Source organism: Myotis daubentonii, chromosome 2 (genome assembly GCF_963259705.1).
Source record: "Myotis daubentonii chromosome 2, mMyoDau2.1, whole genome shotgun sequence".
Lineage (NCBI taxonomy): Eukaryota > Metazoa > Chordata > Mammalia > Chiroptera > Vespertilionidae > Myotis > Myotis daubentonii.
The window spans coordinates 210,544,787-210,570,059 of record NC_081841.1 but is presented as its reverse complement, the minus strand read 5'-3'; the positions used below and the strand labels follow the sequence as shown (position 1 = coordinate 210,570,059).

The following is a 25,273-nucleotide window of genomic DNA, read 5'->3' as shown; positions in this document are numbered from 1 at the left end:
ATGGAGCCAAGGTCTGTCCCCAAGGCCAGGGGATGAGGCGAGCCCACCCCCCGCTGCAGGCATAGGCCCCGGGGTAAGTGGGGGCTGAAATGCAGCCAGCAGCTCAGCTCTGCTCAGCCATATACTTCCTTTCTCTTCCTGCCGAAAAGGTGAAAAAGGAATCACCTCTTGCCCCTGGGAACCTCACAGGGGAGCAGGCTACCTGGGAATGTGCTCCATTGGTTTGAGGTAAATAAGTCCATTTTCAAACCTACAATAATTCCAGAAACAAGACCAAGACTAAATCTTTTACTTTGATGATACAATCCCTAGTGTTAAAATTAAAGAGGCCTTCCATAAATAGATTTGATGCCAATGAAAACACAATTTAGGAGAGAAAGGTCTGGAGATACTTTTTTGTTTTCAAAAAACGTTATCTTAAGGGGGATAAAAGTACCCTGAACGTACATAACTCGTCTATCAAATACCAGGTAAATTAACATGATGCACTGGGTTACTTAACAAATTCATGGAGACAATTGGTTGGGAAGAGTTTTCACAGGAGGCGTTTTATGTCACCTGTAAGAATAGGTTTAGCAGAAAGTGTGCTACTCATCTCCTTTGTGAAGGGTGCCCATTAACCCGATGATTGACCCTGTTATTCTGAGCCAGAATGAAAAATAAAATTCATGCTTTTCCCCAATGGGGTGTCACATGGACTCCAGTGCGGGTGCCTGGATGGAGTGGTATTTTAATGGGTCTTCCTGTGGCGGGAAGGGTGGGGTAGCTCTCTTGGGCCCCTTTACTAAGGACACTAATCACGTTCCAAAGACCCTACTTCCAAATACCATCTCATTGGGGATTAGGTTTCAACATATCAATTTAGGGGGTTGCAGGGGGGGGGGCACAATATCCAGTCTATAGGGAAAAGGAGGACTGGATAGTTCACCAAATCATTGAAGATGCTGGAGAACCACGGTAGGCCCTGGGCACCCATGAAGGAACCCAGCTGAGGGAGCAGAGCCAAGTTCATCCCACAGAAACAACCTGCTGAGGATGCCACCTCCAGGATGTTGGCATCTGACACTTGGCACCATGCAGCTGGGTGCTGCTGTGCCCGGGCACTGGCTGCCACAGGCCTGCACTTGCATCATCTCTGACCGTCCCACTTCCTTTGCAACATCCCATCAGGTTCAATATTCCAGGAAGCAGAGCGTGGCTGAGCCCAGGTCTGTGCCCACACAGAGCAGCCAGGAAGCTGGAAAAGGCAGCACCCACTCCCTTTCACTTTTGAGGCAGAAGGTGGGGCCCTCCCTGGCACTGAGCTCAGGATTCCAAAAGCCTGCTTGGTAAGCTGTCCACTGCAGCACCCCATTAGTAAAGGAAGCAACGGTGAGACAGGAGGTGTAAAATCACAAGTGAGGTCGAAACATACTGTTGGGGGGACTCCCAGGAGAGATTCTATTTGATTGGGGATCAGAAAATGTTTCGTGAAAGTGGCATTTAAGAAAGGCTTGATGGAGCAGATCTTTACTAACAGAAATAAACAGAAAGGGGGTTCCAGGCCGCTCAGGGGAAAGGAATAGCATAACCAAGTTCAATCTGAATGCAAAGGAGATGGCAACTTAATATCTTCCCATTAAATTCGTATACTGTTTAAGTGGGCCGTCATTTATTTCTGTTATTTGCAATGAAGGCTATAGACGGAGTACACTCTCACGTTAATATACCGTTCCACCCAAATCCCACTGGAGAAAGTATGGATTTTATTTTTAGTTCTGGCTATTTAATTCTTACAGGGACGTTCCGCCCAGAAGTGGGGGTTGCAATGTGGCAGCAATCTGTAAATTGAAATATTTATTCACTGACTCAACATTTACTTAGGGTCTAATGCGTTCCAGGTTCTGAGATCAAGTGCACAAAATGAGGACGTTCAAGGCCCTGCCTTTGTGGTGGTCAGAATAATGCCCCTTCCTGCCCCCCCCCCCCCCGCCCCGCCCCGCCCCCCGCACCACCCCACCCCCCTGCACACACACCAAGATGTCTCCATCTCTGCCACTTGTGAATTTGTTACCTTACAGGGCAAAAGGGACTTTACACATACATGAAATTAAGGACCTTGAGGTTGGGAGATAATCCTTGATTATCTGGGGTGAGAAGGCAACCTAACCCCACAGGACAGTGATGGCGAACCTTTTGAGCTCGGCGTGTCAGCATTTTGAAAACCCTAACTTAACTCTGGTGCCGTGTCACATATAGAAATTTTCTGATATTTGCAACCATAGTAAAACAAAGATTTATATTTTTGATATTTATTTTATATATTTAAATGCCATTTAACAAAGAAAAATCAACCAAAAAAATGAGTTCGCGTGTCACCTCTGACACGCGTGTCATAGGTTCGTCCATCACTGCCATAGGAGAAAGGCACGTGAACAGATGCAGAGAAGAAAGCAGAAAGAGAAAATGGGTGGCTGATGTGAAAGTGGTGTACGTTACCTAAGCTGTGGCCATCAAACCCTTGCCACAGAAAGCTGAGATGAAAGCTAACGAGAACTACAAATAAGAATAAATGAAGCTAACTAGAAATAAAACAGTAAATAGCAATATTTATGGAGTGCTTACAAGGCGCTGTGCCTGTGTGACATGTAAAAATGCTGAAAGTTCACATAAACTGAGCCTATGTGCCAAAGTTTTAAAAAATGGTATTTTATTTCTGTAACTGATCTCATTTCACTCTCTCTCAGTGGAGTGTGGAAAAATGCTTACCCTTGCCAATGAAATGCATTGGGCTCTTTCCCCATCAATTACTCCTCTGAGGACTCAGTCCATTCAAAGTTCAGCCTCAAGGCTGCTTGCTGCGCGGGGCCCACGCTCTGTGCTGCCCATGCTGCAGGAGGCATCTGGGCGAAGACCAAGGTCACACCCTCGTGGGGAGGGGTGGCACAGGCCTCAGACTCACTCGTCTCCACTGCGTGCTGGTCTCGGGGCACTCGGCACAGATGTTTGCCAACACGTGGCAATCCTGACTTTACCTGGGCGCATGTGATCACAAGGCATCACGCCCTGAGGCTCCGTGTCCCTCTGCAGGCCTGGCTGGTAAGCCCCTGGCAGCCACGGCCTGAAGGAACTCGGGCTCGCCCAGCACTCACAGGCTGAGAGTAGAGATGGATGTCTCGGACCCCTCTCTCTGCCCTTACTGCTCTGTCTCTCCTGGGCCACTCCATGCAGCTGAGAAGCAGAGCACCGAGGTGGACATTCTCTGACCTTCCTTTATTTGTCCCTCTTTTCTTTTTTTGTCTGTTTGTTTGTTAATCCTCACCCACGGACATTTTTTCCGTTGATTTTAAGAGAGAGTGGAAGAGAGGGAAGGAAGGGAAAGGAAGGGAAGAGAGAGGCATCAATGAAAGAGACACATCGCGTGCTGCCTCCTGAACGTGCCCCAACCAGAGCCGGGCATCGAACCTGCAACCCAGGTACGTGCCCTTGACCAGGAATCGAACCCAAGACCCTTCGGTTCTCAAGGCACACGCTAACCACTGAGCAACACCGGCCAGGGCTCCATCCTTTTCCGTCTATCTGAGGAAGTCCCCGGAGGTGTCTAGGGCTGGGTACCTTACCAGAGACACAGCAGGGCCCTCTCTTAGTCGCATTCCTTAGGAGTCTCCTCCTTCCTCCAGGGTGGAAGGTTTTCTTCCCTGGTCCAGTAGAAATTCCCTTACCTCCACCTTTAACCTAGACAGCTTGCCAAACTTTAGACAGACATCCTGACTCTACACCTCACCTCCCTTCTCTTAGAACATGTGCTTTAGAGAATTTTTACAGATGGCCCTAGATTTAGGATGATCCAACTTAAGATTTGTCAACATTTATGATGCAAAAGCAATAGGCATTCAGCAGAAACGGGCGTGGCTAAGCTACCATGTCCCCAACCTTAGGAGTAGCTTTTACTTAGAACAGTGGTTCTCAACCTTCCTACTGCCACGACCCTTTCATACAGTTCCTCATGTTGTGGTGACCCCCAACCATAAAATTATTTTCTTGCTACTTCATAACTGTAATTTTGCTACTGTTATGAATCGTCATGTAAATATCTGAAATGCAGGATGTATTTTCATTGTTACCAATTGAAGATAATTAAAGCATAGTGATTAATCACAAAAACAATATGTAATTATATATGTGTTTTCCAATGGTCTTAGGCCAGTGGTCGACAAACCGTGGCTCGCGAGCCACATGCGGCTCTTTGGCCTCTTGAGTGTGGCTCTTCCACAAAATACCACATGCGGGTGCGCATGTACAGTGTGATTGAAACTTCATGGCCCATGTGCAGAAGTCGGTTTTTGGCCTGGGCGAGTCTATTTTGAAGGAGTGGCGTTAGAAGAAGTGGGGGTACGTTCGCTGAGGTCGACCCCTCAGACTGAGGACGTTTTTAGCAAAGGCCAGCTTAGGAGGACCCTAATTAAGTTAATAACAATGTACCTGCCTACATAGTTTAAGTTGAAAAAATTTGGCTCTCAAAAGAAATTTCAATCGTTGTACTGTTGATATTTGGCTCTGTTGACTAATGAGTTTGCCGACCACTGGTCTTAGGCGACCCCTGTGAAAGGGTCGTTGAACCCCCAAAGGGGTCGCGACCCACGGGTTGAGAACCGTTGGCTCAGGATCTTTTCAACTTAGGAAGTATTTATCAGGACACAACCCCATCGTGAGACAAGGAGGTTCTGTAAGTCCCTTCCCTGCCCGGTTGAGATGTGAATCTTTTTTAACGCCTCTGGCCAGTTTATAAGTCCCTTCCCTGCCCGGTGGGGATGTGAATCTTTTTTAACGCCTCTGGCCAGTTTATAAGTCCCTTCCCTGCCCGGTGGGGATGTGAATCTTTTTTAACGCCTCTGGCCAGTGTACAGCCCAGGGGTGTCTTCCTCAAGGCCCTGGAGCCATCATCCCTTTGAAACATGTTCCTTCCTCCCGGTCTCTGCCAGGGTAGCAGCCTAACTTCCTGGGTGCCTCGCTCCTAGTGGTAAGACCACCTCCTGTCATAAAGGCTTCAGAAACTTCCTTTTCCTTTGGGCGTAACCAGGGGGCACACAGGGTCAGAGCCTGTACGGACTGACTCACGGCCGGGCGCCTCCTGCAGACCCGATGCCCATGAGACGTTGCCCCTGGTTTCCAGCTTCTGCTACAAAGGGAAGACCGGGTCTAAGCAACCCGAGCACAGCCGCGGGTCCTGCCACCTCCTCCCGTTTGCTTCCACCTGCCCTGCCCGCCGTTGACTCCAGCGGCAACAGCGGTAGCGTCTCATCTTCCCCAGCACTCGGCAGACTTTCCAGAGAGCCAGCCGCACTCGGTATAGTCACCTTCTCGGGTCACATAACAGGGAACTTCATCACACAGCTACGGCGGCGGGAGAAATGGCATCAACATGCCAGGATTCCCCTCCCGGGGGAACAAGGGGCTGCCTTGCAGGTGGGGGTAATCGCCAGCTATTACTTCCTTAGGAGGGTCACGGGGCGGTGCAGAAGATGGCGTGGAGCGGGGAGACGGAGCGGGAGGTGAGTTATAAACCGCGGGAGAGGCAGGAGCAGGCAGGGGACCCCGGAGGCAAGTGGCTGCGCTGTGCACGCCTCGCCGAGACCCGCCCGCACGGGAAGACCAACCTCCCACCCCCGCCACCCGGATCCCCGCAGCACTTGGGAAATCCGCGGCCCGAATTCCGACACGTCATTATCTTTCATTTTATTCCCTGATCGTTTCCTGTAGCACACCACGCGGGTCGCCTTAGTTAAAACGCTACAGTAAACGCTTATGTCACTGAAACGGCCTGTAAAGTCCCCCAGGGCCAGAGGATGCTCTGGGCTGCACCGGGAAGGCGGCCCAGCCCGCGGATGGCAGCACGGGAAGGAGTGATTGCTCACTCTCTCTGGGTGATTGGTTCACTCTCTCTGGGTGATTGATTCGCTCTCTCTGGGTGATTGATTCGCTCTCCCTGGCTGATCTCAGGGTGTCCGCCTCGGAGGCCCCGCACACCCCGCAGGAGGCTATCCGCACAGAGAAAAGTCACCCGCGGCTGTTATACCCGCTTCGACCGCCGGAGGGCGCGTCTCCCCCAGTTCCCGAACACTCGGCGTTCAGACCCAGCGAACGAGAGGTGACGTATTTAGACCCTCCGCCGCCGCCGTAGCCGGGACTGTAAACAGAAAGTGGGACTCAGGCTGAGCCTCGGCGTTCGGGGAAGAGAACCAGCGGTTTAGCGGAGATTCCTCCGGCCGCCGCAGCGGGCGTGCGCTTCAGGGGCCGGCGCCTCGTCCCCACTTCTGTGCCTCCCTCGCCGCCCCGCGCCGGTGGAGCTGTTCCGTCCCGCGCCGGAGCCCACCTTTCTACCGAAGCGTCACCAGGGCCATGGCCGAGTACTCCTACGTCAAGTCCACCAAACTGGTGCTCAAGGGAACCAAGGCCAAGAGGTAGGTAAGGCCGGACGATGGCGAGGCAGACCCCTCTCTGTCCGAACAGAGTCTCCTGGAGGCCGGGACAGCTGTCAGTCATTGAGGCCCCGAGCCGGGCCCGGCGCCCGGAGGGCGGAGGCGGGGAGACGGGAGCCAGACGCCCCGCGATGGGAGGGGGCGGAGGGCGGGACCAGCGGCCCTGCAGCCTCACGTGTGGCCCACCCCACCCCTACTCCTCCCCGCGGCAGCCTGGGGGCTCAGGTCACAGCCCCCTACATTCGGGATTGTTACTTTCACCGCCGCCTCCCTCCACCCTGTTTGGATAGGGATAGGGGCTCCAGTAGGAACCCCACCAATGACCGGTTTTGTGATTTGTGGCAAGTGCGTTAATATCTCTGAGCGAATCTTAATCCACTCAAGAGGGGTTAGTGACACTCTAAAATGATTGTCCTGAGGATGAAGGAGGAGGAGACGTGCAGGAAATCCTGTAATGAGAGCCTCCCGTGCAGGCGGAGGGCGGAGGGTGATGGAGATTTTAGGAAAGGGTACCTGCCGGCTCCCATCTCCACCTCTTTAACTGGTAGGTTTGCTGGACTGACTGTTCGGACACACGTTAGCGTTTCCTCCTGGTCGCGGAGATTTAAAACCCAGTTTTGGGATCTCTTGGGTGAGATGGGAGGAAAGTGTCGGGGAGCAGCCGAAGCCGCTGCCCTGGGTTAGGTCTGCAGCGTTTCCTGTGTGAATTCCCAGCCGGAGGGGAGACTTAGCTTCAGAAAATGTGCTTTATCATGAAAACGCAAACAGATGTGTCCTATAATGATCGTAACTCCTGAGCATAATTAACACCTGTGTAGCACTTTTTATATGCCAAGAACTGTTGTAAACACTGCATATTAACTTTTTTAAATCGCCCCTGGGTTTTTTAAATTATTGCAATATAATTCCCATAAAATTCAATATTTTAACGCACAGTTCAATGGTTTTGTTAGTATACTCACAAGGTTCACTACTGTCTAGTTGCTCTACATTTTCATCACCTCAAAAGGAAACCCCTTACCCATGAAGCGCTCACTCCTCCGGGTCTCCCTCCCTGTCCCTGGCAGTCACTGACCTGCTTTCTGTCTCTATGGATTGGCCTGTTCTGATTGGTTCACGTAAATGTAGTCATACAATATGTATCTGGCTTCTTTTAGCAAAACTTTCTCGAGGTCCATCTGTGTTGTAGCATGTATCAGTACTCATTCCTTTTATAGCTGAATAATATTCCATTGTGAATGTAGTATCTATGAATATGACACATTTTGTTTATCCATTCAACAGTTGATGGACATTTGGTTTTTTTCACTTTTGGGGTATTATGAATAATAGTGCTGCAAATATTCTTACACAGTGAAAATGAGAACAGAACAACCATAGCGTTGCATGCCAATCTCAAGAAACAAGAAAAGTGCAAGCTCCATCACTAACTCTGCATGATGTTGCAGAAGTGAAGGGAACCAGGTTTGCTAAAGTAATTGTGGTGATAGAAATGTATTAGCCTCAGAAGCACTGAGGTGGTTCATTCTATCCTAGTACAGTGTAAAAAAGAGAGAAAGAGAGAAAGAGAGAGAGGGAGGGGAGGGAGGGAAGGAAGAAACAAGAGAAAGCCCCAATAAATGATCTAACTTTACACCAAAGAAACTTGAAAAAGAACAAAGCCCAGAGTAGAAGGAAATAATAAAGATCAGAGTAGAAGTAAATATTCTTACACAGTTATGAACATATGTTTTCATTCTTCGTGGGTCTACTCTATACCTAGGAGTAGAATTGTTATGTCATATGGTAACTCTGTGTTTTAACTTTTTAAGGAACCCCAGACTAATTTCCAAAGTGGCAGTGCCATTTTACATTCTCACCAGCAACACATGAAAGCACATATTAACTCTCAATCCTCACAATAACCATAAGAGTTGGGTCAAATTATTATCTTTATTTTAAAGGTTGGGAAACTGACTCAAATTTGCCAAAATCACAGAGCTCAGAAGTGATATAATCAGCATTTAAGAATCAGGCGGGCTGGCTCCCGAGTGTGCTCTTAACAGTAACACTATATATACATGATCAGAAATAAGAGCCATGTCGATGTAAATTAATAATTTATAAACCAATGTACAGCTCAAAAGATTCTTCTGAGATTCCACCTTGTGATGTTTAAAACGCAAGTCAGTATGCCTAAACTCATCTATACAAATTATCCCCTGTAGTAAGAAGAAAAAGAGCAAAGAGAAGAAGAGAAAAAGAGAAGATGATGAAGAAACCCAACTTGATATTGTTGGTAAGTTTTCTAAATTCCAAGAAAAGTTAGCACTGGTTGGGATCCCTTTAAAAATATCTTCCTACTTAGAGATAAATAGTAAAAAGAAAGTAGGAGCAGTTTATGACCTATTCATATTTATCTCAAAGTGCTCAAGTATTATTTATGGTTGTAGATTTATTCTCCAGCACAGTAGGTGTCATCGATGCCTTTCCATCATTATCAGATGAAAGCACAGGAGAGAGGAAACAGCTCTGATTTAATAGACACCATTAGACTGCTTTTAATAGCCCAGATTCTGATACATTATTTTCAAGTCCTCATATAAATATTTAACCAAATATATTTTATAGAGTACAGTAAGTCCTAACTTAAAGTTGTCGGTAGGTTCTTGGAAACTGAACTGTAAGTGAAATGATGTATGGTATAATGAAACCAGTTTACCATAGCTGATTGATATAAACGAGAGTTAAGTTCCTTCAGCATATTTTTAGTCATAAAAACATCACCAAACTTCTACATAAAGGCCCAGAATACTCTAATATTAAACATAAGATAAATACGAGCTATCCATACACTTAAGAAAGATGACTATGAACAAGTAAGAGCCTTCTTTTCCAACCCCCTTATTTCAGTTCGGAGTTGCCGGTGGCCAGAGTCTATCCCTGAAGCTCAGGATACAAGGCAGGCACCAGCCCTGGACAGCAGTCCTTCCATCGCAGGCACCCTCCCACACCCTCCCACACTCACTCAGACCGGGACAGTTGAGACACTCCAGTTCACCTCACATCGTTGGGATGTGGGTGGAGACCTCAGTACCCAGAGAAAGCCCACACAGATGTGGGGAGAATGTGCAGACTTCACACACACTGGCCCCAGCTGGGAATCGATCTTTTTTTTCTCATCAACTTTAAACGTCATATCATTGAACAAAACAATGTTACTCAATGACTTGCTTTATTTTCTTAGAACATGTATGCATTTTAAACTAGTTACTTGTATATCCCTAAAAGAAATATATTCACAGTGAAAATAATTACTTTGTATACAGTGAAGTTAATGAAAATCTTTATTACACATCAAGGTAGCCTATAAATGGTAACAGAAATAAATTGGCCCAAATATATTTAACTAGCCTGTTTTCCAGTTAATTCTTCCATCCTTTCCACACCTAAACTTTAAAGCAGTTCTTTCTTTTAAAACTTGGCAGGTTGCATTTTGAAACTTCATAAGTTATGGTTCCTTTACATTTTATATGATACAGTATAAAGCTAATATTCCAGAAAAAATCTCACATTTTTTTGAAATAGCAAATCAACAATTCTACAATTAAGATACATATTTGGGTAGATATCTAGGTGTAGAATATCTAAGGGTAGGTGAATATTTAGCTATATGAGTTAAATGATAGGTTATCCTTTAAACTCATCTATATAAATTATCTCCTGTAGTAAGAAAAAAGAGCAAAGGATACGTTAATATTTAACTATATAAAAAGCTGCCTGTACCACCTTACCCTCCCACCAAGAAAGTATTAAAATTCTATTCTTACTCTTTTCTCTCAGTTTGTGGTTTTACTTTTCATTTTCTTAACTGTTTTTGGATAATTGTAAGTTTGTGATTTTTATAAAGCCTAATTCTTTTCTATTATGACAGTCACCTTATTTCTCCAGTCTAAGAAGTCCTTGTTTACCCCAAGGTCACAAAGATATTCTTCTATATTTCCTTTTACAGGCTTCATAGTTTGGGGTCTTACATTAGATCTATGACCCATCTCAAATTAATTTTGGGTATGGTGTGAGGTAAGGATCCGGGTATTGGGGTATGATTTTCCAGGTTTGTATCCAGTTGTTTCAGCAGCACTATTGAATAGACTTTCCTTTCCCCATTAAACTGCTTTGGTATCTTTGTCAAAAATTAATTGATTTTATATGTCTTGGTCTAGTTCTAGATTCTGTTCTATCAAGTTGTGTGTTGTTTCTATTGTTTCACCGATATATTTGTCTTGATTAACTATCACTTAACCAAGTTTTAAAATCAGGTGATACGAGTCTCCCAACTTTACACTTCTTTTTCAAGATTGTTTTGATTATTCTAGATCCTTTACATTTACATGTAATTTTATAATCAGTTTATCACTTTCTACAGTAAAGCCTGTTGGATTTTCAGGAGAATTGTATTGAATATGGATCATTTGGGGAGACTAACATCTTAATAACATTGACTCTCAATAATATGCAGTTTTAGTGTAGCAGTCATCCATGTCTTTTTTTATATCCATAAATATTTCATAACTTTACACTATTATAAATAGAATTTTAATTTTAATTTTTCAATTGTATATAGATATGTAATTGATTCCTATATATTGAGCTTATAGTCTGAGACATTACTAAATTAATGGATTGTATCATTGCCAATGTCCTGGTTTTGATGTTGTGCTATCAGTAACAAAGTTATGCAAGAGGTTCCCATTGGGAGAAAGTGAGTAAAGGGTATATGAGATTTCTTTCTATTATTTCTGAGAACTGCAAAATAATGTTTTTAGAAAGTAAGTTATAACAATAGCAATAAGTAAGAACCTTGTGTCAAATCTAAAATACAAATTTTAAATACTGATTTTATTTTTTAGGAATCTGGTGGACAGTAACAAACTTTGGTGAAATTTCGGGAACCATAGCTATTGAAATGGATAAAGGAACCTACATACATGCACTTGACAATGGACTTTTTACACTGGGAGCTCCACATAAAGAAGGTTTGTGTCTGATAGAAGTGATTAAAAGGAAGGCCACGAAAGTATACCTTTTATTGCGTTTGTTCACTTAGGCCAGCATCTAACTAATCCCAAGCATATTCCAAAGGAATGAATCTATTGCATTTGACCCTTCCACTTTTTTCTTTCCTCAACATTTACCTCTTATTGGCAACTCCCTCTTTCTAATATAAAAATTAGAAAACATTTTGTATAGTTCCAGAAGAATATCTATGGAAGTCAAAAACAACATGAATAACTGAAATGATATGTAGAAAGAAAAAGAAAACGTGGCTGAGTCAAAGTTTTGAATCCCTTTATTCTCCGACCTTTTGCTGAAACTAACCTGGAACACTGTAAACAATTTAAAGTTTTCTCATTCCCTTTTAGCTCATCAGAGAAAGCATTGAGATATGAGGTAATTAGGAAATAAAAAGCAATGACTTTTGGTCTGAATGGCCATCGTTTGAATTAATTAAAGCATTTAATTATTTAATTATGACATGGTTTGTCCATGTACTGACTGCATTTTAAAACACAGAGTAAATATCTTGGAAGTGACTAAATAAGCATCATGCTGACCTATCTTATTAAGCATGTAAAACGAATATGGCATTTATGAGATGATAAAGTAGATCTTGGTAATATAAATACTGCATTATAATTACATCATAATGTAATATTTGTATATTTAATTTTTATATATTTTTTTCATTGATTTCAGAGAGGAAGGGAGAGGGAGTGAGAGATAGAGACATCATTGATGAGAGAGAGTCATTGATTGGCTGCCTTTTGCATGCCCCGCACGGGATCGAGCTCACAACCTGGGCTTGTGTTCTGACTGGGAATTGAACCATGACCTCCTGGCTCATAGGTCAGCGCTCAACCACTGGGCCATGCCAGCCGGGCTACATTTAATTTTAGAAGAAAAATACATTTTTTTAAAAAACTGTAGACTATCTTTACATGTATATTTATAACAAATGTCAAATTTATTTCAAAATGTTTTTTCTCTGTAGTGGATGAAGGCCCTAGTCCTCCGGAGCAGTTTACAGCTGTCAAATTGTCTGATTCCAGGTAAGCTTGAGTTGAACTATAATTAATCTTTTATTATTTTAATTTTATTTATTGAAGTTTTTAAATATACATAAGCCCACAGAGTAACTTTCACTTTAAAAAGCAAAACAATATTTTTGGAAAGTGTATTTTGTGATATTTAATAAAATATAACATTATTTATATATCCAGTTAATATGTAGGTGTTATTAAATTACATTTTCAATAACTCCGTCTTTAGAAGAGAAAAGCCCCAGATAAAAGCATACATTATGATTTCTAGCAATATATAACACTATGCTGGAAAAAACGAAAATGTTACCAGTGGTCGGCAAACTGCGGCTCGTGAGCCACATGCGGCTCTTTGGCCCCTTGAGTGTGGCTCTTCACAAAATACCGGCTCTTCCACAAAATACCGACTTCTGCACATGGGCCACATGTGGGTGTGCACGTACAGTGCGATTGAAACTTCGTGGCCCATGTGCAGAAGTCGGTATTTTGTGGAAGAGCCGGTATTTTGTGAAGAGCCACACTCAAGGGGCCAAGGAGCCACATGTGGCTTGCGAGCTGCGGTTTGCCAACCACAGTTATAGACCAAGTAAGATAGATTAGAAAAATCCTGTGATGAAAACAGACCTAAGACTGTTTGTTATTACTATGATATTTAAACTCACTGGTTAGCAATCAAGAAACAAATAGGAAGGTAGAAGAAAGAAATATTGTTGAAACCAGCAGAGAATGTTACATAGGCATAAAAACCAAAAGGACATTTTGCTCACTATTTTTACAATCATTTTATAAGCTGACCTTTTTTTATTCTCAGAATGCAAAAGTACAGAATGGTGCTTTGTGTAGTAGAACAACTAAATTTCATATTCTAGTAATTGGCTACATCAAGACAATAATGACTTGTGTTATATTATCATTAACCTATACATGAGTATAAAGTCAGTCCCCTGTCATCACAGGGGATTGATAAGCTAAAAACATAGAAATCCTATTTTTCTTTAAAAAACAAATTAAGATGATTATTTCTATACTTTCTTTGAATGGCCAACAAGTACACCAGACTTATAAAGAATAAAAGTGGAAGAAGAAAAATCAATAAACACAAATTTCTTTATATCTTTTAAGAATAAATAATTTGGAAAATATTTGCTATATAATGTATAAGCCAGGGGTGGGCAACCCCTGGCACGCGTGCCAAACATGGCACGCCAGTAACTTTTGCTGGCATGCGACACCCTCTCTATAATCTTCTATTTACAATTTTTTTAAAATATCGACTTTATTATTTTTCAGATAAATTCAGTGTAGGTGCATCTTAGATAAATAAATAATTTTACATAACAAGTTATCTTAAAGACCATAGACATGGATTGACGAGAGAGGGGAAGAGCAATTTCTATGCCTCTGCCTTAACTCTCCCTGCCTTCCTAGATCCAACCAGTGTTTTGGTTTCATCCACATACACTTGTGAATCTTTGTTCTCAGAGATGAATTTTGTTAAGTCTCATAATAGGAGTAGCCTGACGGATGAAAGTAGTAGCTCATGCATATCTCTGAAGGTCACGAAATATAAACCTGATGTAAAATCTCTGTCATCAGTGATGCAGCAGCAAAAGTCCCACTGATAATATCAAATGGAGTCATAAAGTTTTCTGCCGGACTGTCAGTGTACATGTATACGTTAAAAAATAAATGTATTTTTCATCATCATATACTGCGTTCTTGTCGCTCGAATGAATTTTATTATTTCTTCAAGGTTCTTCACATATGTACACCTTAAGAGATATCAAGTAGGCGTAACATGTTCTCAAAAAATTAGGGTTGACACACAGAAGAATTTTGAGTCAGAGATTTTGCTAGTTTGGGCACACACTCACAAAAAGGTTGACCACCCCTGATATAAGCTATAATGCTTGTAATAAAAGTAGAATATGACATTGTATGTACAGAACTACACTTTCCTATATGGTAGTCATTAATCATTTGTGACTTTTGAATATTTGAACTATAGTCTGAATTTTTATGTACATACACATTATTTTTATGTTCTATATTTAATTTTCTTTCTCTCAGTTTTTAACATCTATCTTGTTTATTAATCTGAAGAATTGCCCTAAAATCTGGCTATGGAAAATACCTTGGTATAAATTCAGATGGACTTGTTGTTGGGCGTTCAGATGCGATTGGACCAAGAGAACAATGGGAACCAGTCTTTCAAGATGTAAGTGCTATTAATGTTTATAGAAAGCTTCTTGTCAATGTAAGGAATCTCTTTTAAGGATAAATCAACAATTTTATGCACAGAAAATAACGAGCAGCACTATTTATAATAGTAGAAAAAATAAACTTTAAAACATCTATAATAGAACATTATATATCTATCAAAGTAGTATATTTGAAGAAGAATGAATTTGGAAAATGTTTTCTATATAGTAGTAATATATAAAATGTAATGCTTGTGATAAAAAGCAGAATATAAAGTTACGTATATATAGAATTACATTGTCCAAAATGTAGCCACTAGCCACATGCTTCCATGATGATAAATTAGCCAAGCACCCCCCAAAAAGAGAGAATTACTTAGACTTGTTCCTTCTTGCCCTGAATTAAAACCTCTGGATCACTAACTTTTTCACTCCAATGAGAAAAACATTTTCCCATTGCACATTGCAGCCTAGTACACACGTGTATAACTGAAACAAGAGTTGTACTTGGCAGTACTTATTTATCTACATGCTTGCACTCTGATCTTTTCTCTTCTACCTCTGTTTCTGTCTCTTTTTATTTTTTCCTCAGTACTGGTCAGGACCCACTAAATTCAGTTCATGAACTACTAATGGGTTACAGCCCCTTGTAGATAGATGATCCTACCAATATACTGAGATACTCATAATAAAAATTGTATCAACAGAAAAGGCTGTTATATAAGGTCAGGATGATGAGTCAGATACTAATGCTCATACAGAACTTAAGGGGTATTCATCTCACTTTATTTGGGGGAAAGACATAAAGTTTTTAAATTTTAAATTAAAGAGAGACTTAAAAGTCCCTGATATAACAAATAAAACTGGATTGCAAAAAGTAACTAAAAGATCAGCAGTACAGGTTTAAATCACCTGGGAATATACAGCCATATCCAAGCTCACCCAGGGTCATCCAGATGACAGAAAACCCAGCCCTTGCCCAGCCAGCGTGGCTCAGTGGTTGAGCATCAACCTATGAACCAAGAGGTCACGGTTCAAATCCCGGTCAGGGCACATACTCAGATTTTGGGCTCGATCACCACTGTGGGGCGTACAGAAGGCAGGCAATCAGTAATTCTCTCTCATCATTGAGGTTTCCATCTCTCTCTCTGTTCCTTTCTGAAATCAAAAATATATTAAAGAAAAAAGAAAACCCAGCCCGTGTCATCTTGAGTAAAAAATTAGATCCATGTTATTAGCACTTTCATAACTGGATATAAAGATATTAATACATTTTTGTAATTATTAAGTTTGTGGATATTTTATTTGATGTTTAAGGTACTCATTTTTTTAAAAGAATCAACTATATACAAGTTATGATTAAACCTTATAATATGTAAGGAAATTTAATTAATCAAATTTATAATCTTGGTTCAGATACACAAGAAAATTAGTTTTCAAAGTTTTGTTTATCAGAATCAGATAATACATTGAGAAATAAACAACGAAAAAGAATAGGAATATTTCTTTCCATGCACAAAGGTCTCCCTGACGTTGATTTTTTTTTTTTTAATTAAATCTTTATTGTTCAGATTATTACATTTGTTCCTTTTTTTTCCCCCCCCATAACTCCCCTCCTCCCAGTTCCCGCCCCACCCTCCGCCCTCACTCCCCACCCACTGTCCTCATCCATAGGTGCACAATTTTTGTCCAGTCTCTTCCCACATCTCCCACACCCCTTTCCCCCCCAAGAATAGTCAGTCCATCTATGTCCCTGATTCTATTATAATCAACAGTTCATTCTGTTCATCAGATTATTTATTCACTTGATTCTTAGATTCACTTGTTGATAGATGCATATTTGTTGTTCATAATTTGTATCTTTACCTTTTTCTTCCTCTTCCTCTTCTTAAAGGATACCTTTCAGCATTTCATATAATCCTGGTTTGGTGGTGATGAACTCCTTTAGCTTTTCCTTATCTGTGAAGCTCTTTATCTGACCTTCAATTCTGAATGATAGCTTTGCTGGATAAAGTAATCTTGGTTGTAGGTTCTTGGTATTCATCACTTTGAATATTTCTTGCCACTCCCTTCTGGCCTGCAAAGTTTCTGTTGAGAAATCAGCTGACAGTCGTATGGGTATTCCCTTGTAGGTAACTGAGTTACTTTCTCTTGCTGTTTTTAAGATTCTCTCTTTATCTTTTGCTCTTGGCATTTTAATTATGATGTGTCTTGGTGTGGTCCTCTTTGGATTCCTTTTGTTTGGGGTTCTCCGCGCTTCTTGGACCTGTAAGTCCATTTTTTTCACCAGGTGGGGGAAGTTTTCTGTCATTATTTCTTCAAATAGGTTTTCAATATCTTGCTCTCACTCATCTTCTGGCACCCCTATAATTCTGATGTTGGTACGCTTGAAGCTGTCCCAGAGGCTCCTTACACTATCCTCGCATTTTTGGATTCTTTTTTCATTTTGCTTTTCCGGTTGGATGTTTTTTGCTTCCTCGCATTTCAAATCATTGACTTGATTCTTGCGCTCCTCTGGTCTGCTGTCGGGCGTCTGTATAATATTCGTTATTTCAGTCCGTGTGTGCTTAATTTCTAGTTGGTTCCCCAATATAAGATCGAGGGTCTTATTAGTTTTCGTGTAGATCTCATTAAGTTTATCGGCAGCTTCTAAACAGTTCTTGAGAGACCTTAAAAGTGTGGTTCTGAACTCTATTTCTTCCATTGACAATTTTGTCCTGTTTCTTTGTCTCCGCATTTTGTTATGCTTCCTTGGTGCACCCCCTAGTGGTCTTTGTTTGCAGTCTTATAGATAAATCTTGATTGTTGTAGCTAATTCCAGGGAGGGTTTGACCTCCAGGCCAAGTGGCTATGAGAATCAGCTGTGTCAGCAGTGAGAGAACTTCTGTCCTCTAGGGAGGTGCTAATCTAGCCTTTGCCTGAGGCTATCCTGCAAATGGTTCTGCGCTCGGCTTGGGCGGGGCGGGTCGCACAGGATCAACAGGGTGGGCTGGAGAGAGCAGTTATGGCGGCTCTCAGTCCTGTCCCAAGGGGCTCTGCCTCTCTGAGTCCCAGCACCCGCTGCAAAGTCCCAGCACCCGCTCTGACCGAAGCCAGACAGTCCCGCTTCTCCCGTTTGAGTCTGGGTCCCTAAAGACTCGCCCAGATCTGGTGCTCAGAGTCTGCGACTTCCTCCCGATTGAAAACAACAACCGCGCCCTCCACCGCCAGCCCGCTCCGCGCACTCCGCACCTCAGAACTTGACCTCAGCACTGCGCCTCCTCTGAGTGTCCGTATGCGTTTCTCTTTCCTCCTAGTTGTAGGACTTCCACTCAGCCAGCGTTCCTGTGGTTCTGGGTGATGTCCCTTCCGTTTTTTGGTTTCACTTTTGAAGTAGTTGTTCAAAGCAGCAAACTCCGGCGTTAACCTATGCCGCCATCTTGGTTCTCTCCTGACGTTGATTCTTAAAGTTCCGAACAGTAAACTCAAAGGCCCCAAAAGCTAGCTTTTGTATGATACGGTCTTATGGAGAAAAATTTTACTTAAAGCACAACTGTTTGAGTAAATTATTGTTATAATTTTTATTGTGTTTAAAGCTATTTTTTTCAAACTCAACTAAATTAGTAATATCCTCAATAGATCTTTTAGATCAAAGGAAATTATTCTATTTGATCTAGTTAGAATTTAGTCTTACTAATAGAATATACTAGAAATATTTATTGTGGTTTTCTTTAAATAATTAGATTATAGGTGGTTTTAGTTTTCTGTATTTTTTTTTCCAGGTTTTCTCCAAATTCTTTTTCCTGATTCCTTTTGCAGATATTCTCGTAACTATTTTTTATTGTTATTTTATTTAGGGGAAAATGGCTTTATTGGCCTCAAATAGCTGCTTTATCAGATGCAATGAAGCAGGTGATATAGAAGCAAAAAGTAAAACAGCAGGAGAAGAAGAAATGATAAAGGTAATCATGACATTTTTCAATAGATTAATACATGTCATATATGATACGACTACATCTCTTTAAGATGTTGGAAAGTAAAAAAATAAAATGTTGAAAAGTTATTTACTCTCACTTGAAAGACTTATTTCATTGCTTTTTATACTGTGCTCCAAATAAGCTTTGTTTTTAGTTATAAATCCCATAACTGATAGCGTGTTTGCACATTGTGGAATATAAATTACTGTATAAGCTCCCTTGCTATTATCTCTATGTATTAGTATCTTTTTCTGAGTACATCCACATTTTTAGCCCCATCTTTTTTTTCCTTATCTGCATTTTTTTTAAATCCTCATCCAAGGATACGCTTACTGATTTGAAAGAGAGAGAATATTGATTAGTTGCTTCTTGTATAAGCCACACTGGGGATCAAACCCACAACCTAGGTATGTGCCCTGATGGGAAATCAAACCCAAGACCTTCTTGGTGCATCAGATGATGTTCCAACTGCTAAGCCAGCTGGCCAGGCTAAAACTTAATATTTTAAATAAATAAATATGAGCACATGATTCCAAAATTTTCAAATACAAGCATATATAAACATACGTCTCCCACCCTTCTACAGCAAGCCTGTCAAACTCGCAGCCTGCAGGCCGCATGCCTCATTTATTTGGTCTGTATTAGCCTTTGAGTTTGACATGCTTGTTCTACAGCCTTCTAGAGTTTCTGAATAAAAATATAAATGTTTGTAATTTTCTACTTTTTTACACTAAAGTTAGCCTTCTTTATACATTGGTTTACACACTGATTTTTTTTTTTTCTTTCTTAACATTGTATTTTGGAGCTTTGCCCTTATCATTACATTGAAAGTTTTCCCTCTCCTTTTGGTTTTTCTTCTTCCTCTCTCTCATTTTTTAATAGCTACATAATATTCTATTTTAGGGGTATACCATAATTGATTTCATCAGTTCTGTACAAATGGAAATTTAGGTTATTTCCAGTCTTTTGCTGTTATAAGGAGTGCTGCAGCACATGACTTTGAATGTGCATCATTTTGTGGGCGTGCGAGTATATCCAAGGGTAAGCTCCCAGAAGCATAGTTACAGGGTCAAGGGTTATAAACCTTTATAGTTGTTTACATACTGCCAAGTAATCTCTATAGGGGTTGTACTAACCTACACTCCCACCAACATGTAGGAGAAGGTTACTAGGTTGTTTGAGTTGTCTCATACTTGATCATCCGTGTTGCTAGTCACTGTATAAAATATGAAAGTATTAACAGAATTTTCAGAGCCCTTGCCCTTAAATTCTGGATCTTTTGATGAATACATAAAAGTCTTTACACGCATCTATCAAGTATCTGTACGTGCTTTGTGTTAAACTCCATGTTATATATTTGATTTTACTTTTTAAATGTTCTTGGCTTTCATAATACTCAGTTTTAGTCTTTCAGTATTTTTTTTACTTTGAAAATATCACTTACCTTTTAAAGCAAGAATTATACCAGTAGCTCTTCACTTCATTATTTGGAGTTGATTGGTGGAGAAAGAAATACCACTCTGCACAGCACAAAAAATTAGAAATTTCAGAATATTTCTCAAAATTTCATCAAAAGGTATTTTCTCTGCCAAAGTCTCAAATAATTTTCATCTAAAACTTAGATCTTAATTGCTGTATCTGTCTCTGTTCATTTATGGCAATGGATAGTAAGTGCCAGTCAAAACTTAAGAGATTATTAGAAGTATTTAAAAGGGGTAGATTCTGGTCAGATAAAAACAAATTGTGTTAAGTTAAAAGTTTGGATGTATTTGGTAATAGCCTATGCAAAGTAAAATACTACTATCTTAAGCGTTCAATGTTATGAAATACACACTATCTGCTAGGGATAACTAGGTCCTCCTGTGTTCACTTTGAGGCCAAAATTAAATTACTGCCTAGTTGTTTAGCAAAATCTGATCTGCAAAATGTTTTTCAAGTAATTTTCTCTTTAGTGTTTCTGATGCAAGGTTCTAGAGAAACATAATAGCAATGATTTATATGAATTATATATGTAAATGAAAACAATATCTAGAACCTGTCTTTTTCTGAAGCTAATTGCTAAGTTAATGGTTTCCTTCTTTCGCATAAGAAGTCACCTAGAATGTTCTTGTGTGATAAGAGGGAAAGGGGGAAGATGAATGTGTAACTTACTGGGTTCTCATTTCCAATATCCAGATTAGATCCTGTGCTGAAAGAGAAACTAAGAAAAAAGATGACATCCCAGAGGAAGACAAAGGAAATGTTAAACAGTGTGAAATCAATTACGTGTATGTAGTCTTTTCCTTTTAGACCTACAGATCTGACAATGAAGTGCTTCTCAAGGGGCCTAAAATAAAATAACCTGAAGGACAGGAAGAGGCAGCATAATGTAAACTCTAGGACAAAGCACTGAGCTCAATGCTTTTCTTTTTCACAGTCCTTCAGTTTTCCTAATTATCCTTCTAGCTTCCAAAGCTAAGTCACCTGTCCTCCCTGTTAATTAATAGAATGGCTGTACCGTGTCAGTACAGACTGGCAACCCTTCACTGTTCCATAGCCAGGACGTGGACTCCAGCCCGAATTCCATAGTGGAGGTGAGGCGTGTAGAGCTGCCAAGCAGCTGCCCTCTTACTGGGGGCACTAACTACGATCATCGGTATTTGAAAAGCTGTATGTTACTAAAGAAATATACAGTCATTAGGTTTTTTTAAATAAATGAAAACTTAAAAAATATTTGTAAGTGCATCAGTAATCAGATATAATCAAAGTTTGAGATGTTTTTTCAAGAGAGATATTTTCTTAACAGAAAGAAATTTCAGAGCTTCCAAGACCAGAAACTTAAAATAAGTAAAGAAGACAGTAAAATTCTTAAAAAGGCCCGGAAAGATGGATTTTTGCATGAAACACTTCTGGACAGGTATGTATATTTTTACTTATTTCCAACTATGATTAAGTACTCAGTAGAAGTGGTGAATATAAAACCCGATGTTCTTTTTCTCTTTTTTTTAATCCTCAAGGATATTTTTCCATTGATTTTTAGAGAGAGTGGAAAGGAGAGAGAAAGACAGAGAGAAATATCGATGTGAGAGACACATCGATTGGTTGCCTCCTGCATGAGCCCCGACTAGGGCCCCTACAACTGAGGTACGTGCCCTTGACCGGAATTGAACCCGGGACCCTTCGGACCACAGGCTGATACTCTATCCACTGAGCCAAACTGTATAGGGCCCAATGTTCTTTTTGAATTGTAGATTTCAAATATTTACCTTTATTTCTAATTTGTGAACATGGTAATATTACCTAAAAAGGACATCATAAGTCTGGGAAAAGATCACCAAGAAAAGCTGTCTAAATATAGTCAGATTCCAAGTACTTACATATTCTGTTATAAGAAATTCAGATTTCACTGAAATTACATCATAAGTTTATTTACAACATCTTTTTATAACCGTTAGAAGAAGGCTAGAAAGAAGTCATTTGATTCATTTCAAAATTCAGTTCTGTTAGAGTGACACAGGTTCCTAGAAGTGAGATAAATATAGGTCAGTTTAAAAATTACTAAGTATAGCCGAAACCGGTTTGGCTCAGTGGATAGAGCGTTGGCCTGCGGACTGAAAGGTCCCAGGTTCGATTCCGGTCAAGGGCATGTACCTGGGTTGCGGGCACATCCCCAGTGGGGGGTGTGCAGGAGGCGGCTGTTGATGTTTCTGACTATCTCTCTCCCTTCCTCTCTGTAAAAAATCAATAAAATATATTTAAAAAAATAAATAAATTAAAAAAAAATTACTAAGTATAAAATTAAATTAGTGAAATTGAAGCACTTTTATTAAGTCAAATTCAGACGTGTGCAGGATCTTTATCATAGCACATTATTGATATTTATTACTGTTCCTATTTAGTTAAGTAATACTCTGGATTTACAACATTAAAAACTGAGTAGAGAGGTTAAACTTTGAGCTTAACAACTAAAATCAAAGAAGTGCCAGATTAAAGAAGAATTTGCTAATATGCCACTCATTCAAGTTCAGTGTTGCAAAATTAATCTTAAGACATTTCTTCGTGTTACTTGATAAAAAAAAAAAAAAACAGTCTATTTCCTGCTAACTAGTTAATCAAGTTATTAACTGAAGTCAGTAAATGATGAAAGAATTTTTCCCAGCTAAGAAAATTAGCATCTAGTTTCTAGTTCTAAGGAAATTAAGAACAAGGTATAAAAATAGTCAGGTTATGAACTCAGAAGAAACAGAATAAGGTTTATAGCCTATGTCCTGTAACTTTTATCACTTAACAAAATCACTACATTGTTAAATAGAAGTTTGGGCATGCTTAAAATCAGAGGTAATTAAAATTGCTCATGTGGACTGAAAAAGCCCTTAGGCACATTTGTTAAAGATGAGGAAAAGACTTTTGTAAGAATAGAATCCATTTAGTATGAAACACTAGAGGCCCGGTGCACAAATTCGTGCACCAGTGGGATCCCTCAGCTCAGCCTGGCCTGCGGGATCGGGCCAGAACCGGTTCTCCAACTTCCCCCAAGGGGTCCCAGATTGCTAGAGGGCACAGGCCGGGACCCCCACTGGTGCACAATCAGGGCCAGGGAGGGACGCGGGAAGGTGGCCAGCTGGGGAGGGACCATGGGAGGGCTCCAGGTCGTGTCTGACCTGTCTTGCTCAGTCCCGATCAGCCGGACCCCAGCAGCAAGCTAACCTCCCAATCGGAGCATCTACCCCCTGGTGGTCAGTGCATGTCATAGTGACTGGTTGACCAGTCGTCTGTCTGCCCCCTGGTGGTCAGTGCATGTCATAGCAAGTGGTTGAGCGGCCTTAGCATATCATTAGCATGTTACACTTTGATTGGTTGAACAGCCCACCAGATGACCGGACACTTATTAGACTTTTATTATATAGGATAGGATAAAATTGCAAAGTACAATTTTAATTAAAATATTTTAATATAAACGGTGTGGTAATATAATAACCAAAATTGAGAACAGTTTCTAAGCATGGGTTTACATTTAGTAGCAGTTGACTATATATGGAATGTTTTACATTGGTTAATTTTTATTATTTGTCTTTTTAACAGGAGAGCCAAATTGAAAGCTGATAGATACTGCAAATGACCAGGGTTTTTATCTCTGTCTTTTGTTTTTCTGAATAAAATAATCAGTGGAAGTGTTTTTATAGAGTTCTTGGGTTGTTGTGAAATTATTGCTAAACTAGTAGCAACTTTAACCAAGGTCAGCTGAGCTTCTCCGTGGATGTCCTTTTTAGTTCACTGCAGGGTTTCACATGGAAATGAAACTTGGAGTACACGGCTAACACGCCACAGAGTTCTGTTCTTTTCTGATTTCCTGTCATAAAGCAGGGCTGCTGCTCTGTGAAACTGATGTTTCTCGTGCAGCTCGTGGGATCTGTCTTACTGCTTTACGCTTATTGCTTACCCTACGTGATCTGATGCAATACATGCTACTAGGTACTGCCAGGGCTGACCAGCAGCCCCTGAGTGACGCGTGAATGGTTACCCTGACACACGTTTGTGTGAAAGCGAGAGCTAAGGGACTGCTTGGCTTGAGAAACCAAACCTCCCCATTCGCCTGCCTCCTCAGGCTTTATAAAATTAACTATTAGGTACTATCAGTAGGGTAAGCATCCTTGAGAAGACACATGCATCTGCAGGGTCCTTTAAGCAAGGACATCTGAAGACTAAGCACAACAATTCTAGTGAACACCTGGGGGCTCAGATTTGTTTGGAAAAGTCAAGGCAGGGGTGGCCACCTTCAGCCAACTCCTGTCCTGTGCTTCCCACAGGGAACCTTTAAAGGGAAGTTGGAAAGTGCCAGTCCCATCAGCCAGCAAGGCTTTGATTCTACCTCTTCAGTGTTGCCCAAGTCACAAACAAGCCAAACTCATGTCCAAACAAGGGGGCTGGGCAGAGAGAAGTCAGGCATTAGGCCACAGAATGGAACAGGAAACTTTACAGAAGAGCAAGTAGGCTCAGGACAGAAGATAAAAGTAAAATTGAGGAAAGCCCCTATTTCGGACAGTTTAGCCACAGGATATCTGTGCAGTGCTTTCCTCTCACTTGTGAGATGGGAGGGGAGCTAGCCTGTCTTTTCGAGCTTCTGAACAGTGTTCCAGATGTCATCTAACCCAGGTTGTGTATCGGGCCTGACCGTCCCTGGAAATTCTGCTTCAGAAGCACTGACGTTTCTGGGTATTGAGGCTCTTTGCGAACGGTGACGCTGAGATGAGCTTGGCGTGCAGGATTAAGTTGAGAGAAGCAGAGGGCTATTGCTCGCTCAGGCGAGTAGCAAAGCCCCCAAAGCCCTCGGCTTTTATTTGGGGAGCACAGCAAACAACAATGGAGTACAGCAAGTAACTGATTAACAAGCATGCTTGTGAGGTCATCAGAGCTAAGTTATACATTACACTATTAATTTCCTTTGTTATACAAAGACTCTTTCCACCTGCAGCAGTGCACCCTCCCTTGAACTTTCCATGTCCTTAGGGACTATCACCTCAAGGAAAGTTCTGCCTCTAAACAATAAGTCTTGTTTGCAAGACTTTGTTCTGACGTGGCCTGCTTGCAGGCTCCGTCTT

The 25,273-nt window shown here is 41.2% G+C and overlaps 1 protein-coding gene and 1 non-coding gene across 2 annotated transcripts; both read left to right on the top strand.

Annotated features, from left to right (window-relative positions):
* Positions 1-6,160: 6,160 nt before the first annotated feature.
* On the top strand, positions 6,161-23,858 carry FRG1 (FSHD region gene 1). The gene is made up of 9 exons (XM_059685579.1): positions 6,161-6,440; positions 8,666-8,736; positions 11,348-11,473; positions 12,490-12,547; positions 14,642-14,756; positions 18,576-18,680; positions 20,871-20,962; positions 21,481-21,591; positions 23,757-23,858. The coding sequence occupies exons 1-9, from the start codon at positions 6,379-6,381 to the stop codon at positions 23,791-23,793; spliced, it is 777 nt and encodes a 258-aa protein (XP_059541562.1). The 5' UTR covers positions 6,161-6,378; the 3' UTR covers positions 23,794-23,858.
* On the top strand, positions 7,870-8,001 carry LOC132228972 (small nucleolar RNA SNORA66). Its single transcript, XR_009451561.1, has one exon. It is a non-coding gene; the product is annotated as a small nucleolar RNA SNORA66 (small nucleolar RNA).
* Positions 23,859-25,273: the final 1,415 nt, after the last annotated feature.

Coding starts and splice junctions, on each gene's coding strand:
- FRG1 (XM_059685579.1), top strand. CDS start 6,379: ATGGCCGAGTACTCCTACGTCAAGTCCACCAAACTGGTGCTCAAGGGA. Junction 8,737..11,347: donor AACCCAACTTGATATTGTTG/GTAAGTTTTCTA, acceptor TTTATTTTTTAG/GAATCTGGTGGACAGTAACA. Junction 11,474..12,489: donor GGGAGCTCCACATAAAGAAG/GTTTGTGTCTGA, acceptor TTTTCTCTGTAG/TGGATGAAGGCCCTAGTCCT.